The 20,516-nt window shown below is 39.3% G+C and overlaps 1 protein-coding gene and 1 long non-coding RNA gene across 3 annotated transcripts in view; one reads left to right on the top strand and one right to left on the bottom strand.

Moving 5' to 3' along the window:
* LOC143663242 (uncharacterized) overlaps nucleotides 1-3,271 on the bottom strand; it is a 74,608-nt gene extending 71,337 nt beyond the window's left edge. For both annotated transcript variants that reach the window (XR_013165882.1, XR_013165881.1), the window contains exon 1: nucleotides 3,224-3,271. This is a non-coding gene — a long non-coding RNA (uncharacterized LOC143663242). The remainder of the gene's footprint in view (nucleotides 1-3,223) is intronic.
* Nucleotides 3,272-7,357: 4,086 nt separating this feature from the next.
* On the top strand, nucleotides 7,358-18,983 carry KLF17 (KLF transcription factor 17). Its single transcript, XM_077149935.1, has 3 exons — nucleotides 7,358-7,518; nucleotides 15,808-16,666; nucleotides 17,011-18,983. The coding sequence occupies exons 1-3, from the start codon at nucleotides 7,432-7,434 to the stop codon at nucleotides 17,253-17,255; spliced, it is 1,191 nt and encodes a 396-aa protein (XP_077006050.1). The 5' UTR covers nucleotides 7,358-7,431; the 3' UTR covers nucleotides 17,256-18,983.
* The last annotated feature ends 1,533 nt before the right edge of the window (nucleotides 18,984-20,516 follow it).

Below are 20,516 nucleotides of genomic sequence, written 5' to 3'. Positions count from 1 at the left end.
GTTCTTTATATTTGTCTGATTGCCTGTTTGTAATGTTAACTCATTTAAGAAATGACTTTTTGTGCCCAATGGAAAGAAAAACCCTTTGAGGTGTGGACTGGTAAGCATTTGTTGTTCTGAGTCTACTCTAACGAGGGCCTGGAATTGTAAAACTGAAGCTGCAAACTCTCTGAGTGTCTATAGACCTATAGACGAGTAGTGTCTGTAGACCTATCATTCTGTAAGTGTGAAATATGTTCTACCTCCTGAGGATATAAACAAATTAGATTATAAAGACAATTAAAGGAGCTTTGTTCTGATTGGTTTATAGAGACTAATAAGAGCTTACATAAATCCAATATTCCCTAAATTCTTAGAAAACAAAGAAGATGAACTTCTTCATCTAATACTTTAAATGGGCTAGCCTTAAGCAATACAAAACAAAAAACCTTCTCACAAAAACTGATCGCTCAGATGCAATTTTATGCAAGAATTCAAGTTCATCTAATCAAGCAAGGTGAATCCTTGGACAAGTCAGACCAATCTGATAATTTTGCTTTAAAAAACAGTCACACGTCTTTCCCCTGATTTTTCCAGTGTAAAGTATAATAAGACATACAGTTTAGTTTATTTTTAAGATTTTCTTATCTTTTCTCATGAAGCACATAGTTAATCTGAGCATCCTAAACTTTTTACTGATCAGATATCCTTGATACACTGACATACTGCTTTGTCACTGTTGTTCTTGGAATAGCCTCAACTACCCTTATCATCACCAGTAACCAGAGCTACTGGTTACATCAGTTCTTATTCAGAGAGGAAACTGGGAGATAGAAAATTGAGAATTGTCTATCATATAAAAGCATTTTATCAAGCCAATAAAGTTTATAAAAACACACATTATGAACCCTGCAGCCATAAAAATGGCAAATATTAACACACATGATAATGTCTCAAAGATATAACCTCCCCATCACACATAAAAATCAGAAGTAAAAGTAGGTATAGACTATACTTGGTGACCAATATTTGAGTATTCCATATTTCTTGGAAATTATCTAGATATCCAGTGAGAATTACTTAATATTAATCCTCAGCTTTAAAGTTAACTAAGGATCTCAAAATTATATCTAAGCTGACATATTATAGAATATAATTATTGTTGATAGAAAAAGTGTTAGAATTCGACTTCAATTTAGTTGAACACATAACTTTATGCTTTTCTTAAATGTCATATGGAAGGGATGTTAGCGTATGTTCAATAAGTATATGCCCTCCTTCAATAACCAAAAGGGATATAATTGGACAAATTGATTGTATAGTCAAGGCCATCCTTGGAATACCGTAATGGAGAATAAATCTCATTCTATCACGCAAACCTGATTAAAGAGCAAAGGTTTTATTTCTATGTAGAAACAAATCCCACAAAGCCCGCTCAGGAAATTGGTCTAGTATCTGTTCTAAGGTCGCAGGTTTTAGAGACCTTGAAGAGAATTCACAACATTTATAGTTACTATAGGTGAAACTTGGTGGAAACAAATTTTTGGGATTTCCTAGCCATGGGATAGAAAAGAAAATGACAAAAGTCTTTAAAAGCTTAATCTTAGATCTCTTATAATATCTCTAAACAAAAGTTAATTTTCTGGGTTTAGTAGTTGCTTAACACTAAATGGCTCTAGATTTGCTGACCATACCACAGGAAGACATTTTATGATTTAATTAATACTACTTGCTACACTTATGTAATTGAATGAGGGCAAAACCCAATAAGATCAGCCTTTTTTTTGTCATTAAGAATAATCTTTGGAGAATATTTATGATCACAAGGGAGATTGTTAAAAAATCATATAAAATTGGTAACAAGGCAAAAGGATGATTATATGTCCTTTAAGTGTTTTAATAGAGCACAGTACAGCAAGCTTTATTATTTAATTCTCTAGGGGATGAATCTTTGTCTGACTTATTACTACTGGTTAGGACCCAAACTCTCTGAGTCATATGTTGTCTAATAGATTCTTGCCCATTAGGGATGTAAATGATTTCTGTACAGTAGAGAAGAAAACCCTAAAACTTATGGTATGTTTTCCCTTGTAGGACATTACTAGTTTTGTCTCTAACTTAGCAAATTTATTTCAGCATTGCCTTCCTATTTATTTATATAAAGGTCATGACTCACATGCTCTTTGAATCGATTCTCCCAACTTTGATTAATGAATTGATTTTTTAAAAAATTCTACTTTGACAGGAATTAGCATGAGTCTTGGGGTTAAGGATTGAGAGGACATTACTGAGAGGTTAAGGCATATTCTACGGTAAAATAATTTGAAAATTCAGAAAGTATCTATTAGCAGTATCTAATATTATTTTGCATATCTTAAAACTATTTATAAATTCTACCAGGCTGTGTGAATTCCTTGAAACTTGCTTTTTCCTTTGTGTTTATAGATTTTTAAAATTTTATTGTGTTAACACATATGCAAAATAAAATTTCCCATTTTAACCATTTTCAAGTATACAATTCAGAGGTGTTAATTACATTCACCATATTATGCTGCCATTAACACCAGGCATTACCAAAACTTTTCCAAAACCCTAAAAAAAAACAAACTATACCAATTAACCTTTAACTCCCCATTCCCCATCCCCATTCACCTACCCTGCCCCTCTCTGCTCACCTGTATTCTAATTTCTGACTCTATGTACTTGTATATTTTAATTATTTCATGTAAGTGAGATCATACAATATATGTGCTTTTGTGTCTGGCTTATTTCACTCAACATGATGTCTTCCAAGTTCATCCATGTTGTCAGGTCAGATGGTATTCTATACTTAACTTCTCAGGAACTGCCAAAATGTTTTCATGAGTTTACATCTTTTTTTTTTTTGAATGGACAGGCACTGGGAATTGAACCTGAGTCTCTAGCATGGCAGGTGAGAACTCTGCCACTGAGCCACCGTGGCCCACCCTACACCTTTTAAATGAGATTTTTTTCTTTGGGAATAATCTTATATTTACAGAAAAGTGTTAAATATAGTACAAAGAGTTATTGTATATTTTTCCTTTGGCTTCCCCTAACATTAGCGTCATATGTAGCCATGGTACATTTGTCAAAACTAAAAAATTAATATTCGTACAATATTACTAACTAAACTATAAGACCTTGTTCACATTTCATTAATTTTTTTCCACTCATGTCCCTCCTCTGTTGCAGTATCCAACCCAGGATACTGCATTGCACTTACAGATTGCGCTTTTGAGATTTATCCATGATGATACAAGGTGTTCCAATTCATACATTCTAATTGAAGAATTTCATTGTTTGGTCATATCACAATGCATTTATTCTCCTACTGATAAGCATTTAGATTTTTTCCTGAGTTTCATTTGCTAATACAAACAACAGTGCAATACTTATGCCCTTGCTCTTATGTTTACACTGCAAGAAACATAGAGACAGCGTCTGTAACTTAAAATCACGTCCAGGCCTGTGTCTTCAAAATCTGTTTTTCCCTTTTCTAACCTCATCTCCACCTTGGTCCACCATCCATCTTCACTACTGTCTTATTCAGTTTTCTCCAGCATTTCCTAAACCTGCCCAGTGCATTCCTGCAGTCCATTCTCAAAGTCAACCTGTTCGAAAATGATTTCATCAGCTGTAAACATGCCCTGAATCTGCTCCTCTTCTGATATTCTCTATCTCACAGAGCAGTACCAACAACCTCCCAGGAACTTAAGTTAAACATCTGGGAGTTTTCCTTGACCTCTTCTCTCCCATCACATTAATCCAGTGCAACACCAAATTCTGTCTATTCTTTTGCCTTAGAGTCACTCACATTTGTCAACTGCATTCACATTACTTGTTCATCTTATGTTTACTCAATGACTGTACCAGAACCTGTCGTGGGTTCTAGGGAATCAAAGATCAAACAGTGTTTCTCAAACTACCTGTGCTGAAGGATTTTTTTTTGTTCTTTTTTCCTTCCAAACCGTTATGGACCAAGTCTTTTGCAAAATAAAATAAAAATAAATTACTAGAAAAATAAAATGAAAAGGACATAGAGAATATAAGCTCCATTTTTTTCATTATTAGATTCAATAAACATAAAGTTACTATAAAATTGTTATAAAAGTTTCTACATGCTTCTCTCAATTTTGTATTTATCTTATCACAGACTGTTAAAGTTTCTAGACTGGCATCATCCATGGACCACACTTGAGTAGCACTGAAAAGAGAAAGGCCAAACATATGGGGGTGTGTGTGGAGGGGCTTAGAGTGAGAGAGGGAAGGCAGAAAAGGAAGACTGTTAAGCAAATAAATAATGACCACATCATCAGCCACAACACAATTAGTTGATATTCAGAGATGTGGAAGTATGAAGGAGGTACTTTGCCCAGCCTGGGTATTAGGGAAGGCTTCTAATAGAAAGTGATTCTGGAACTTAAATCTAGAAGGCAGGTAGGAGTTAGTCATATTGGGGAAACAAAATGTGGATTTGGAAGGATGCTCCAGGCAGAGAAGCAAGTTCTGGAGACACTAAACATATGGTTTGGGGGATTATGTTTCATAGGATTTGATGGGCTGTTTTTCTCTGAGCCTCAGCATCGGTTCCCACATGTATAAAATAGATGCTTGCTATTCTACCTGCTGTGATAAAGCAAGTGTCCTTGCTCTCAGCAAAGATTCACCTGTCCATTTCCTGGGTCTAACCCCCTCTTAACGTACCAAGGACTTTGCTCCTACAATGAAGCCTTATTTATGTGTTACAATCAGATTCTCTGAACTGAGACTCAGAATCAAGGGATTGAGAAAAACCCTAGAATGAGTTGAGACTCAGCATCAAGGGATTGAGAAAACCTTCTCGACAAAAAGGGGGAAGATTGAAATGAGACAAAGTGTCAATGGCTGAGAGATTCCAATCAGAGTCCAGAGGTTATCCTGGAGGTTATTCTTATGCATTAAGTAGATATCACCTTGTTATTCAAGATGTAATGGAGAGGCTGGAGGGAAATGCCTGAAAGTGTAGAGCTGTGTTCCAATTTCTTGACGATGATTGAATAATGATATAGCTTTCACAATGTGACCGTGTGATTGTGAAAACCTTGTGTCTGATGCTCCTTTTATCTACCTTGTCAACAGATGAGTAGAACATATGGAATAAAAATAAATAATGGGGGAACAAATGTTAAAATAAAATTAACTTGAAATGCTAGTGATCAATGAAAGGGAGGGGTAAGGGGTATGGTATGTATAAATTTTTTTTTCTGTTTTTGTTTTATTTCTTTTTCTGAATAGATGCAAATGTTCCAAGAAATGATCATGATGACAAATATGCAACTATGTGATGATATTGTGAATTACTGATTATATATGTAGAACAGAATGATCAAAATAGGAATGTTTGAGTTTGTTATGTGTTTTTGGTATTTAAAAAAATAAAATAAAAAATTAAAAAAATTAAAGAAATATCAATTAAAAAATGATTCTCCCTTATTGGAAGATACCTCTCAATTTATACCATGCCTTCCCTTCCAAATGCCACCTCATTTCTCTTTTCTCATTCATAGCAAAACTTCTTTGAAAGAGTTGTCTACCATGTTTCAACATCTCTACCTCATCATCTACTGTTCACTTCTCAACCCCCACCATCACTTCTATCCTCACCATCACTGTTTCTGTCAAGATCACTAATGACTGCCACCTTGCCAAATCCAACACTTATCTCAGCAATATTCGATGCAATTGAACAGTCTCTTCATTAAATACTTGTTTGCTCTTGGCTTTTCTTGAAATAGAGTCTCCTTGTTTACCCTTACCTCTTTGTTTATTCCTACTTGGTCTCTTCAGATGACCTCGCCCTTCTGTTAGGCCTTAAGGGCAGAGAGCCTGAGGTTCTGTTCTCAATTCTTCCTCTAATTATCTCCCTACTTGATATTATCCACTCCAAAGGCCTTATAACAACTATTTCTAAGCTGATAACACCTACATTTACAGCTCTGACCTCTTCCTGAGCAGTTTCAATAGAAAACTCAAAATCAACATGTCTAAAAGGAAATTCTTGTCCCACTGCCTCCAAATCTGCTCCTCTTCCTATCTTTCTATGTCACCAAATGGTATCCAATTGCCCAAATCAATAATCCAGGAGTCATCTTTGATTCTTCTTTTCCTCCCTGCCCTTTTCTGATACATTAACAAGTCCTGCTCTTTTTAATTCCAAACTATTCTCTATTCACTACTTTTACTTACCACCAAAACACTGACATCTGTTTCTTGGAGTACTCCTTTAGCTTTCTAACTGGTGTCCCTGCTTTCATCTCCCCATCTTAATTATAAGCCTCAAAAGAGTCAAAGGATTACTTTAAAAACCTAAATCAGATCATGTCAATTTCCTGCTGAAAATCCTTTAGTAGTTTTGCATCACACAGAATAAAATTCAAACTACTTTCCATGGTCTCCAAGGCCCTACACTCTTCTGTTTCTCCCTATCTGTCTGTCCCTATTTTATAACACACTTTCTCTTGCTCCCATCTCTGTTGTCACATGGCTTTCCTATTTTCCAAAATGTCAAGCTCTTTCTTGCCTCAGAGTTCTGCGATCTTCCCTTTTGGCATTTAGTTCTCAGTCACATTTTATTTCTTTTTTTTTTTTTTCTGTTGCTCAACACCATCTGAAATTATTTGAATTATTGACTTTATTATTCATTTCTTGTCTGCCCCTTTAGGATGGAAATTTCCTTGAGAGCAAGGACTTGTTCAGTCTTGTTTGTCATTGTATCTCTAGTTCTTAAAAACGGTATCTGGTCCATAGCAGGAATAAAGGCATTCCACTCTTTATCTGTGGAATAAAAAAATTATGCCCTGGTCTTCAGGTTGGACAGGCATAGGACAGATAGAGGTGTCCCGGCCGCACTAGAAAAGACCTGCATCTTCTGGAACGTAGGCCAAGAGTCCTGGTCTGGTGGAAGTGGAGATGGGAGGTCTCCGGTCTCCAGGGGCCCCACGTCTGACCCTGAGACCCTCTCCAGCCTTCTTCCCTCATTCCCCTACTTGGAACTCATGGAGACCTGACCAGAATCTGAAACCTCGGGATCCCAGGTCCCCACTTGGGCAAGTAGAGATGCTCATATTGACGCTCATATTGACGGATGGATGGGGTAACGAGGGCAGGGCAGGCATAAAGACTTTAAGAAGTGGTAACTCTGAGGTAACCTGTCGGTGACCCTACCTATTTTCTGGTAGGCTGGAGCAGGAAAGGTGGGATGGGCTGCTATTGGGTGTGACGGGTGGCGGGGGAGGGGCGCGTGGATCCTTGACTCCGCCCCCTGGAACTACGGGAACTAAACGCTGAGCGCAAGGATTGTGGCGTGGTAGTGCCTGGAGACCTGAGTTGCGTTGCTAAGGCGGTGGTCCCCAGCTCTGGTCTGAAGTGGGTCTGGACCAGCGTACGGTCCCGATGTGTAGCCGATCCGAGGCTGAGATGGAGCAAGAGGCCGTAGAGCTGAGCCAGTGGCAGGAGGTGGCCCAGTGCCAGCCCGTGGTGGTGAGTCGGGGCTTCAGCTCCAGGCCAGGGTGGGACACGGAGCCAGGAGAGAGAATCAGAAATCTAGGGGATTAGAAACTCAAGGGAGGGGGTTAGGAAGGCAGGAATGGCAGATCGGGTATATAAATAACATGTCATTTATTTAATTACTTAATATTTGCTGAGTATTAGTCTGTGCTGGGTGCTGCGGGTCAAAGTTTCCAGGAAACGTGAGAGGCAGGACAGGAAATTGAAGACAGCTGGAAGTGGGTAGGGAGAAAAATATAATTAAACATCTATTGAAAGCCTACTAAGTGCCAGGCCTTTACCAGGCACTGGGACTACAGTAGTGAATTTATTGTAAGACAAGATATTATATCATTTTATAATAAATACTTAACTCAATGGTTGGAAATGCACAAACTACTATGAAGGGGAAGTACAATGTCCATGGGGAAAATAACAGAGATGTTTGATGCAATTGTGTGGGTTAGAGAAGGTATCTGACATTTGGTCTGAAATTGAAGAACTGGGCAGGTGATGGTTTCCAGGCCATGAGACCAGAAATTCTTGGAGGAATTGAAAGATAAGACTGAGACCAAGGCTGAGATAATATTGGTAGAGTGATCCAAGGGGAAGGGAGGCAGGGGCCTCAGATGCCACTGAGGTCAAGGACCCGCAGTGCTTAATTTGGTTGTTATTCCAAGAGTAGTAGGAAATCACTGATGAGTTTAAGTATGAGCAGTCACAATTAGATTTGCATTTATTAAAGAGTACCCTGGGGGTAAGGGCAGGATGCAAGGTAATAGTTAGAAAGCTATTGTGAAAATCCAGGTCAAAATTAAAATGGTGGTCTAACTGGGGAGGTGAGAGTGGAGGTAGAGAAAACTGAATCGAGTCTAGAGATGTTTGGGAACTAGTCTCCCACAAGAATTAGTCATTAATTGAATCCAGGTGATGACGTAGGCAGCCAAGATAACTGACCAGGTTTCTGGCTTGTACCGTTGGGTGAAAATGGTGGTGTAGCTCCTGAAAGAGCAAAGGATAAAAAGGAAAAAAGTTAATGTTTATTTGTGTGTGAATTAAAGATGATCATGAGTTTCAGACAAAGACCATTTAAAATGCTTGTTGGATATCTAAATGGACCTGAGTGGGAGAGGTCTGGACTGAAGTTGTAGATTTAGGAATAACTGGAATATAAACAGAAATGGATTTATTGGTATGGAAAAGACTGGCCAGAGAGAGAGGAGTAAGAGAAACCTCCAAAGGAGACTAAAAAGGAAGAGGTCAGATAGGAAGGAGACAAGGATAGTATGTCAAATGTAGTGTTGGCAAAATCAAGGGAAATACACATTTCAGGAAGAGTGTGACCAACAGTCTTAGAAGCTCCTGAGAGGTCAAGCCTGAATGTATCCCTTTGATTTAGTGACATCGAGGTCATTAGTGGCCTTGATGTTTTATGAACGTTGATTCTATGGAGATTTGGGGGGTGGAGAAACAATGCAGGAACAATGAGGTGAGGTAGTGGTAAAAGTGCTGTGTTCAGACAACTCTCAGGAGTTTACCTGTGAAGGATGGGGTAAAAAAATAAAGGCCACTGGTGAGAGGTAAGGAAGAGGCTGAGCACCCAAAATACTCCCATCCGGTAGGCATTCATCTGATTCCTGTTCTATGCCTGACCTAATGTTAGTTGCTGAGACTATAGTGATGAATACCATAGGGTCTCTCCAACCTTTTTTGGGGTTAAAAAAGAAAGAGAACATTTTCTTACACTGTCAAAATGACATTATCAAACCTATCAAAATTAACTATAGTTTTTTAAATCATCTTATTTAATGAATAGTCCTTATTCAAATTTCCCTAGTAGTCCTAAAATTTCCTTACAGCCACTATGCCAAAATCAGGATCTAATCCAAGATGAGGCGTTGGATTTGGTTCTTACATCTCTGGATCTTTTTTAAATGAGAATAGATTTTTTTCATGACTCTGACTTTGCATTTTTCATGACCCTGAACTTGTAGAATGTTTCTCTTTTGGATTTGTCATATGGTATCAGTTATCTTGATCTTTTAATCCCATTTCACTTCTAAATAGGAATTTGGCCTAAAAGTTTAGCTGGATTTAAGATTTTTTTTTCTTTAAGAAAGGCATGGCAGGCTTCATTTCACATTACATATGGACGCACATCTGGCTTCTCACATTTGGTGAAACTAGGTTTGGCTTTTGGAAAAGAACTGGACTTCTGTCACTTTAGGCTCATGGATTTTTATAGATCAACATTTTTGATGCTCAAATTCTCACAAATTTGGTCAGTGAGAACTCTTTCAAGCCAGCTCCTGTATCCTTTTGACACAACCTAATCATCTTTGAAAGTGTCCTTATTTTCTGGTATGACAAGATATACTGAGCTTATTTATCCCAATCTTGTCTCAGAGTCAGGAAATTCTCCAAGGATCGTTGTTCCTTTTAGTGAGAGATGAAGTTAGAGAACAAAATCTGGACACTCGGGATTCCATTGGAATGATAATTGCTTCTATTGGCTATTTCGATTGACATAGCTAGAAAATATGTATTTTTTCTTAAATTAGGAATTTATATAGGATATTTCCAATTTAAATTTAGCAGGTTTTACTTCTGTGATTTTTCTGATGTATGCTGAAAATCTTGATTTTTCACACCATCGAGACTTATTTTTAAACTATTTTATCGTGAAAAATAACACTCAGGAAAGTGAATATAAATGTACAATTTTATGAATTATTATAAAGTAAAAACCTGTGAAACTACTGCTCAGTCCAAGAAATAGAAGTGTCAGCACCTCTAAGCTCCTTTCAGTGTTCCTCTATATGCTTCCTCCCCTACTAAGATAACCCCTGTCCAGTTGTTTAGAAATAACTTATTTGAATTACTCTGTATCTGCTCCCAGATATCCCATTATGGCTGCAATTGTTTCCTCATATTTTGTTTTCATTTTCCCCCTCCATAAAATTTATGTTTAAATGTTGTGCTGCATTTTTCTTGATTTGTGGCAACATTTTTCTGAATTTTCTTTTTCTTTTGAGAAATTACTATCTTCAATTTCTGTTTGGATGTTTTGGTGTTTTTCATGGATATTGTATTTTTTTAAACTTACATTTTGCTTTTCACATTTGAATGGATTCATCTTTTTTGGACCAGCTCAATAGAGGAGTGGGTTGGGAGATGTTGGGGGAACCTTCCCAGTTTTTCAACTCAAGGCTTCCTCTTCTACTGCTACAGCAATAGACAGTTTTTAAAAATATGATTGTTGGATCTTATCCTGTTTAATGATCCTCTCATACCAATCTCTTCTTCCCTTCATACTACTTACAGCCTTCATGCTAACCCTGAGTTCCAAAACAATCCCTTGTTGTTTTTTTTAAGAAGTCGTGCTTTTATTGATGCGTACTTTTCCCCCCATGTCTCTTATCTTCATCTCCTCCAAAGCTTGATAATTCTTTGACCTGCCAACAGCAATTTCCACACAGGGTGAGGTTGTTTTCTGAAGGAATATTTGCAGATTTTTTCTAAAGTTTTGCTAAAGCAAGGACGTCTCTGAAGCCTTCATACTTCTGACCTTTGTGGCTTTCTGTACCTATTCTGCAAGTTTAGGATGCTCTTTCACCATTACCCTTATGGAAAATTTGGAATTTGACAGTTTTCTCAGAGTTTTGTTGAAGGTGTGGGCTGTGGAATCTTTTATTTGCTCTTTTTGTTATTTTGTGTGAGGGGGGAAAAATACCAAGGAGGTAAAGTGGTGTGAGTTACACTAGGCTTCCGTGATGCAGCCAGACCTGCATTTTAGAAATCCCACAATAGAGGATAATCTGCAGGCAGGATAATTCAGGTAAGAAATGATGTGGCCTGGATTAGTATGAGGTCAGTGGGGATGGGGAGGAAGGACATATAGAACTGGAATCTGAGCTAGACTGAATTTTTTTATTATTATTTTTTTTATTTTTGAAGTTGCTTTATTCTTTTTTTAAACTTTTTTATTAATTAAAAAAGATTAACAAACAAAACATTAAGATATAATTCCATTCTACATATACAATCAGTAATTCTTAATATCATCACATAGTTGCATATTCATCATTTCTTAGAACATTTGCATTGATTTAGAAAAAGAAATAAAAAGACAACAGAAAAAGAAATAAAATGATAACAGAGAAAAAAAAAGATTATACATACCATACCCCTTACCCTTCGCTTTCATTTACCACTAGCATTTCAAACTAAATTTATTTTAACATTTGTTCCCCTATTATTTATTTTTATTCCATATGTTGTACTCTTCTGTTGATATAGTAGCTAAAAGGAGCATCAGGCACAAGGTTTTCACATTCACAGAGTCTCATTGTGAAAACTATATCATTGTTCAATCATCATCAAGAAACATGGCTACTGGAACACAGCTCTACATTTTCAGGCAGTTCCTTCCAGCCTCTCCGCTACATCTTGAACAACAAGGTGATATCTACTTAATGCATAAGAATAACCTCCAGGATAACCTCTCAACTCTGTTTGGAATCTCTCAGCCATTGATACTTAGTCTCATTTCACTCTTCGCCCTTTGGTGGAGAAGGTTCTCTCAATCCTTTGATGTTAATTCTCAGCTCATTCTAGGGTTTTTCTCAGTCCCTTGATACTGAGTCTCAGCTCATTCCAGGATCTCTGTCCCACGTTGCCAGGAAGGTCCACACCCTGGGAGTTATGTCCCACGCAGAGAGGGGGAGGGTGGTAAGACTGCTCGTCATGTTGACTGGAGAGAGAGGCCACATCTGGGCAACAAAAGAGGCTCTCTTGGGGGTGACTCTTAGGCCTAAATTTTAAGTAGACTTGACCTATCCTTTGCGGGGTTAAGTTTCATATGAACAAACCCCAAGACTGGGGGCTCAGCCTATAGCTTTGGTTGTCCACACTGCTTGTGAGAATATCAAGAATTCAACTTGGGGAAGTTGAATTTCTCCCCACTCTCACCATTCCCCAAAGGGGGCTTGCAAATACTTTTCCAGTCACTGATCAAATCACTCTGGGATTCATCGGGGCATCACTCTGGACAAACCAACAAATTTCATGTCCTACATGAGATTCCATGTACTTATGACATTCAATCAAACTATCTACATGAGTTATATTAGGAAATGCTCTAGTCAAAATATAAATTCTGCAACAAATAAACATTTTTTGCTTTAGTCTCACACATAAGGTGACATTTTAAAGTATTATCATCTATTTTCAGCACCCTGCAACAATGACACTCCTTTGTTCTTCCTCATGCAAAAACATTTTTAAAATGTGTACATTGTATATTTCGCTATTATTGTACACTCTAGGCATTCCTAGATTATACCATCTCAATCTTTACCATCTATCTTTCTTTCTGATTTCATTTATGTCCCCAGCCCTCCTCCCTCTATCATTCTCACATGCAGCTTCATTCAGTGTTTTAACATAATTACATTACAGTTAGGTAGTATCGTGCTGTCCATTTCTGAGTTTTTATATTCAGTCCTGTTGCACAATCTGTATCCCTTCAGCTCCAATTACCCAATATCTCACCCTATTTCTATCTCCTGATGGTCTCTGTTACCAAGGAAATATTCCAAGTTTATTCACTAATGTCAGTTCATATCAGTGAGACCATACAGTATTTGTCCTTTTGTTTCTGGCTAATCACACTCAGCATAATGTCCTTAAGGTCCATTCATGTTGTTACATACTTCATAACTTTATTCTGTCTTACAGCTGCATAATATTCCATCTTATGTAAATGTCACAGTTTGTTTAGTCAACTGTCTGTTGATGGACATTTTGGCTGTTTCCATCTCTTGGTAATTGTTAATAATGCTGCTATAAACATTGGTGTGTAAATGTTCATTTGTGTCCTTGGCCTCATGTCCTTTGAGTAGAGACAGCATATAGATGGGTCCTGTTTTTTAATCCGTTCTGCCAGAGTATGTCTTTTGGTTAGAGAGTTTAATCCATTAACATTCAGTATTATTACTGCATGGGTAGTACTTTCTTCTACTATTTTTCCTTCTGGATTTTATATATCATATCTAATTTTCCTTCTTTTTACCTTTACTCATAGTCTTCCTTTCTATGCTCTTCTCCACACCTCTCTCTTCTGTCTTCGTATCTGTCTCTAGTGTTCCCTTTAGTATTTCTTGCAGAGCTGGTCTCTTGGTCACAAATTCTCTCAGTGATTTTTTGTCGGAAAATGTTTTAATTTCTCCCTCATTTTTGAAGGACAGTTTTGCTGGATATAGAATTCTTGGTTGGCAGTTTTTCTCTTTTAATAATTTAAATATATTATCCCACTGTCTTTTCGCCTACATGGTTTCTGCTGAGAGATCTGTGCATAGTCTTATTGGGCTTCCCTTGTATGTGATGGATTGCTTTTGTCTAGCTGCTTTCAAGATCCTCTCTTTCTCTTTGACTTCTGACATTCTGATTATTAAATGTCTTGGAGTATGTCTATTTGGATCTATTCTCTTTCGGGTACGCTGCACTTTTTGGATCTGTAATTTTAAGTCTCATAAGAGTTGGGAAATTTTCAGTGCTAATTTCCTCCATTAGTTTTTCTCCTCCTTTTCCCTTCTCTTCTCTTTCTGGGACACTCACAACACGTATATTCATGCACTTCATATTGTCTTTCAATTCCCTGAGTCCTTGCTCATATTTTTCCATTTTTTTCCCTATAGTTTCTGTTTCCTGTCGGATTTCAGATGTTCCATCCTCCAGTTCAGAAATCCTATGTTCTGTCTCTTGAAATCTACCATTGTAGGTTTCCATTGTTTTTTTCATCTCTTCTACTGTGTCTTTCATTCCCATAAGTTCTGTGATTTGTTTTTTCAGACTTTCAGTTTCTTCTTTTTGTTCTTTCCTTGCCTTCTTTATATCCTCCCTCAATTCATTGATTAGGATCAAAACCTCACCTTTTGATGAGGTTTCCATGTCTGTTCGTACATTCTGAATTAATTTCAGCTCCTGTATGTCATTTGAATCGTTGGTTTGTTCCTTTGACTGGGCCATATCTTCAATTTTCCTAGTGTGATTTGTTATTTTTTGCTGGCATCTAGGCATTTAATTACCTTAACTAGTTTATTCTGGAGATTGCTTTCACTTCTTTTATCTAGGGTTTTCTTGCTGGATGAATTTGTTGTCTATTTGTTCTTTGACATTCTGTTCAGCTTTATCTGGACCTTTAGCTTAAGTTTTGTTTAACAGAGAATTTTTCAGTTCTTGTTTTCTTGTTTCTTGCCCTGCTTGTCTGGTGCCTTCCCCCCCACCCCACACTTAGGAGGGTCTACTTAGATATTATAGACCCCAGCCAGTTTTTCCCAGACCAAACTGGCCTCCTATCAGAAGGAAAGAGTCACCTGCGTCGGTTTTCCCTGAGGGTGAGACCCAGCAGGTTGAAAGACTTTCCTGTGAAGTCTCTGGACTCTGGTTTTCTTATCCTGCCCTGTGTGTGGCACTTGTCTGACTGCAGGTCCCACCAGCATAAGATGATGCGGTACCTTTAACTTTGGCAGACTCTCCCTGCTGGGGACGTGGTGGAGACAGAGGAGAGGTTGTAGGCTGGTTTTAATGGCTTCAAATTACCAAGCCCTGGGGTCTGAATTCCTTGACGGAGGGATCCACCTGAGTTGGGCTTCATCCTTCCCCTGGGGAAGGCACAGGCTCCAGACACGCCCCCAAAAGAGCTCACTTCTGCCTATGCTTGGGGCAATTGCAGCCTGAAAAGTCCTGCCGCTGTATCCAGAGGCAGTCAAACCTTTGTAGATACACAGCCACAAAAACCTGTTTCCTTCTTTTTTTTTTCCCCCCCCTTTTTCTGTCAGTCTTGCCCCCTTGACGCTGGGGCAAAAATGAGCAACCTCTGCTTTGATCAGGTTCACCTAAGCTGGGGGCCTATTTTTAGTAGTCAGAATTTGTTAATTAGTTCCACAATTGGCATTTGATTGTGCCCAGTCCCTGCTGCTGATAAAGTCCTTTCCTTTCCCCTCTGAGAAGCGGCCTGTTGGGGAGGGGCACTGGCTGCCACAGCTTTGGGAACTCACGGTTCTGGGGGGTGCTCGCAGCCGGTCCAGCTGGTCCAGACTGGGGTACACTGTGTGTCTGGTCACTGACGTGGCCCCAGGAGCTGTTCTGTACTGTTTCTGGTTATTTAGTAGTTTTTCTGGAGGACAGACTAAAACGCACATGTTGTTAAGCCGCCATCTTGACCCGGGAGTCACCTCCGGCCTCTAGAGTGAATTTTACCTTACTTTTTCTCTCTCCAAGGGTACCGAGAAGTCAGTATCCATCCTGGACATGTCTCCATCTCCTGGAAGCAACAGAGGGTGCACCTGTTGGAACCACAGCCCACCATGCATTCAACACTTTTCACAGGGCACAGAGCTGGAGAGTATCCCCTTGGTGTCTGTTGGGGCCCCCAGGCAGAATGAGGGTGAAGTGGGGCCACAGTTCAGTATGTCTCTGCCTGAGCATGGTGTGAACCACTGCTCCCAAGCAACTCTCATGGCTTCCCAGATGATTTACTGTCAGGGAATTCCACCCCATGCAGGGATGATGACTTTCAAGGGGTCCCAGATGATGACCTCAATAGAGCCTAGTGTTCCAGGGGTGGCCCTGACTTTCAGTGGGAATCTAAGGCTATCTACTAATGGGCTACCAGCCCCAGCTCCCAATGGAATCCCAATGATGTCCCATATCGCCACCCCAACAATGTCTTATTCTGAACACACATCAGTACCTTCTAACAGAGCCTCATTAGCTCCTAACATGTTATTGGCCCCAACCATGCCTTCCACTGAGGTCCAGACAATGCTCCCCTCTTTGGCTCATATGTTTCCCCTTGAAGATTCCCATGATGTTGAGATGCTCCCACCTGGGTCCCCATCATTGCTGGGTTTAGAATCCCAGAATACTCTTATGAGCCAGCCAGACTCCCGGGAAGACCCCTTCCTACCTGAGCAGCTCATACCTGCTCCACAGAGAGCAGAGCAGAACTCCAGGGCCCAGGAAGGGGCACCCAGAAGGAGAGCTCCAGTTTCAAGGCCCTACCGCTGCCAGTATGAGAACTGTGGAAAAGCTTATACCAAGCGTTCTCACCTTGTGAGTCATGAGCGCAAACACACAGGTAAATGAGGTGTCATACAAATCGGGCGGGTTGTGGAGACAACCCTCTGTGCTTTAGATTTGTGCTGGGCGATTGGTTTGTAATTATTTTGCATTAGCCCCTCATCCTTTAAGCAAGGTACTGAGCTACACTGGCTCCCCTAACTTGCTATCCAGCAAGATTGTGCCAAGTTAATGTGGAGGGCCATTGTTGATTTGTTGTCCCTCCATGGGTTTGTTTCCCCTTTAGAGTCACCAGCCTTGACTGCTCTGCACCAGAGTCAGAACTCAGGTCCTCCCCGACCAGTCTTTCCACCTACTGGCCTCTTTCTTCACTTAATTCCCCCTCTCTCATGTCATCCTCAGGGGAGAGGCCCTATGGATGCAGTTGGGAAGGCTGTAGCTGGACTTTCTGCCGTTCTGATGAGCTTGGACGACATATGCGGATACACACCAGATACCGACCTCATAGATGTAATCAGTGCGGCCGACAGTTCATGAGATCTGACCATCTCAGGCAACACCAGAAAACTCATCTGCAGGAGTCTGGAGCCCAAGACTCACTGGCCAACAATGGACAAATGGACGATCCCCCTGCCCCTGGTCTTTAGGTCAATGCCCCTTTTCCCTCATTTTGGCTTCTCTACACAGATTCTGCCTGCCTCAGACTAGCTAGTGTCTTTGGCAGATGTAGGCTTAGATGAAGACAGAAAGATTATGGGACAGTGTTTAAGTCTAAGGGATGCTGTGGACCCAATCAGGACCCCTCAAAATGCCTTTCTGTCTTGGATGCCCTCACTTCTCTGGGGCCATGTACTTCTGTTAAGTTTAGCCAGATGGGAAGATGGAACACAGTGGAGAGGGGGAACTTTTTAAAGCTTTCCATCTTATGTCACTCCCCAGCTTGCAACCCTTCAGTAACTCCCCTTTGCCTGCCAGATAAAATCCTAGTTCTTTATCTTGGTCTTCCACAGTTTCCAGAGCCAGATTATGTTCAAATCCTGAATTTATCCAATGTCTAGCCATGTGTTTTGTTTTGTTTTTATACATTTTATTTTGAAATAACGTCAAACTTACAGGACAGTTGAAAAATAACACAAACCCCATGCTGAGAACTACAACATAATCCTGCCCCCACCCAGCTACCCAGATCCACTAATTTAAAATTTTGCCACATTTGCCGTATTATTCTATCGTCCATCTCTCTATTCTGTTATTATTTATCTATATTCTGAACATTTGAGAGTAGATTGTATATATCATGCTCCTTGTACACAAAATACGTCCATGTACATTTCCTAAGGACAAGGAAATTCACTTATGTAATTACCTTAAGTGCAGTTATCAGGTTCAAGAAATTTTTAGCATTTTTATACATCTTAGTCTGTTTTCCAACTTTTTCATATGTCCCAATAATGTTCTTTTGAGAGGTTTCTTCTCCAGTATTAGATCCCATGTATTGCACTTAATTGTCATTGTCTTTTTAGTTACTCTTTAATTATGGAAACATACAGTGTAAACTTTCCTATCTAAACCACTCCTGGCTATGCCATTCAGTGGGATTAATTACATTCACAATGTTATGTTAGCCTCACCACCATCCATTACCAGAACTTTTCCATTAGCCCAACCCTATACCCACCAGTTACTGACCTCACATGCATCAATTCCTTTTGAATGCCCATTATGCATTACCTCCCCTTTGAATGCCCCTCGCCTCTTGTAACCTATACTTGTAGTTTACATATTCTTCAGTATTTTCTTTGTAGTTGCCATGTATTTAAATTTAACATCCTAAATTTATAACAATCACGTTTGGTTTGGTTTCAATTTCACTTCAATAGTATACACAGACTATGTTCCTGTGCCCCCTCCAAAGCCGCACCTTTGTATAGTTCTTGTCACAAACTACATATTTATATGAGTTCAAAACCGTTGATTTATCATTGCTTTTTATGCATTTGCCTTTTAGACCCTGTAGGAAGTAAAATATGAAGTTACAAACCAAATATGCTATAGTACTGGCATTTGTATTTACCCGCGTCGTTGTCGTCACTGGAGGAATATGTTGCCTCCAGAACCCAAAAAGGACTAGGGGATGTCGTGGCTTTTGAGAGGTTCATGTGTTGTTTCTGGACAGGGTCGGGGATGGAGTGGCCCTCAGTTGATCAAATAATTTTGGGGGATTTAACCAAGGTGGCAGGGGCTTGTATTCTGTGTAGGGCAATGGCCCACACCCTTTGTAAACTCTTTTCTGGGTATATGTCCCTAATGAGGGACAAATGAATCTCCCCATAAGAAGGTATTATCAATATAATACCGTACCTGTGTTCCTGGAGTAAAGTGGATACTGTTAAATCTTGTCTATAGACTGTGTGTGATGGCAGGGCTGTGGAGGTACCCATGGGCAGCCTGGTAGAGATATTGTGTCCCTTCAGCAGTGAAGGCAAACTGAGTCTGAGAGACTGTTGAAATGATGATTTCAACAGTGATTATTATAAACAGAATTTATAATAATCACTGATTTCAAAAATACTGAAATCAAAAATTTAGTAATATTGGGTCTGGGGGCTTTAGTGAATGGAGCCACAGTATTAAGGTTGTGGAATCCAGCGTGAGGCACCATTCCTGTTTTGTAAGGTTAACAAGAGGCCAGACTGTGCTATTAAGAGGAGAAGCAGTGCCCTTTCCCCCATTTTTTTGCCTGGAGTTACTGTAAAAGACATGAACCAACAAGAGTTCATCAAAGCTCCAGGAACCTGGATAGACACTGTCCAGCTGGCCAAGCACAGAGCTTGTTCCTTATGATGAAAACTAGTTTTTAATATTAGAGTTGTAGTTGTACCTCTGGGGTGGTACTGGGCTCAGCTCCATGACTAAATCTACCTGGAATGTCAGAGAAGCTGCATCATGCCCAGAGACTTCAGCCAAAGCTCTGAGGGTGTGGCCCACCAGTTCACCCAAGCCCTGAAAGGACTGCAAATGGTAGAAAAAGACCAAGATGGGAACGCAAACTGAGACAGGGTCAGCTGCCAGCAAGAGACAGAACAAATGATGCTGGGTTACTTATCTCATTCATTAAAAAAAAAAAAAGGAAAAAGGCAGTGAGAGAATTGATAATTAGGTTTAAATAAGAATTAATATTGGGCTATTTTAATAGGTCTGTGGGGTCTCATTTTATCAAGCCAATTTGTAAGTATCAAAGACTTTATTAATCATTGGGTCAGAGCACGTGTGTCCACTCTGGGATATTTTAGAGCTATGGTTACTGTGAGTATGGGAAATTTAGGCAGGCAAATAGTTCTAATGGTTAGGGTGAGGTGTACCTATTGTCCTCTATTTTAAAATTTAGTTACTAAGATTATAGGGACTGGCATGCTTACATTTAACAGGATCTCCAAGTATAACTAATTTGAGTTCCAGTATTAAGTCCATGAAAGTCTGGAATGCTTGTGGGTGCATTTCAGCAAATGTTAGTTTAGAACCTGTGTTGTAGAGGTGCAAAGGTCAGCCATGCCCTTTTATCTTTCTGTTTTACAATAGTGAATTTTGGGTATCCCATTTGGGCCAAATTGTGTACCTTTGTTTGAATTTAAATCTTATGTAGTGCTTCTTTTATCCAGAGCCTTTTTTTTTTTTTAAGTGGATATATTTTAAGGGGAGGGAAAAGGTATTTTGGGGGGGGTTGGTTTTTTTTTTTTACCCTGTTTATATTTATTAATCTTTTCCTTTAGAGAAGCTCAAATGAGTGTTCTCAGGGTTAAAGAACCTCTTTCGTTTAATGAGTGCATATTTAACAACCTCAGAGCTTATGTCGGATTTGAATTAACCCCATTTTTTAAATATTCCAGTCAGCCAGAGGTAAATTCACC

Source organism: Tamandua tetradactyla, chromosome 2 (assembly GCF_023851605.1).
Source record: "Tamandua tetradactyla isolate mTamTet1 chromosome 2, mTamTet1.pri, whole genome shotgun sequence".
NCBI classification, from domain to species: domain Eukaryota; kingdom Metazoa; phylum Chordata; class Mammalia; order Pilosa; family Myrmecophagidae; genus Tamandua; species Tamandua tetradactyla.
This window is presented reverse-complemented; position numbering and strand designations above follow the sequence as displayed.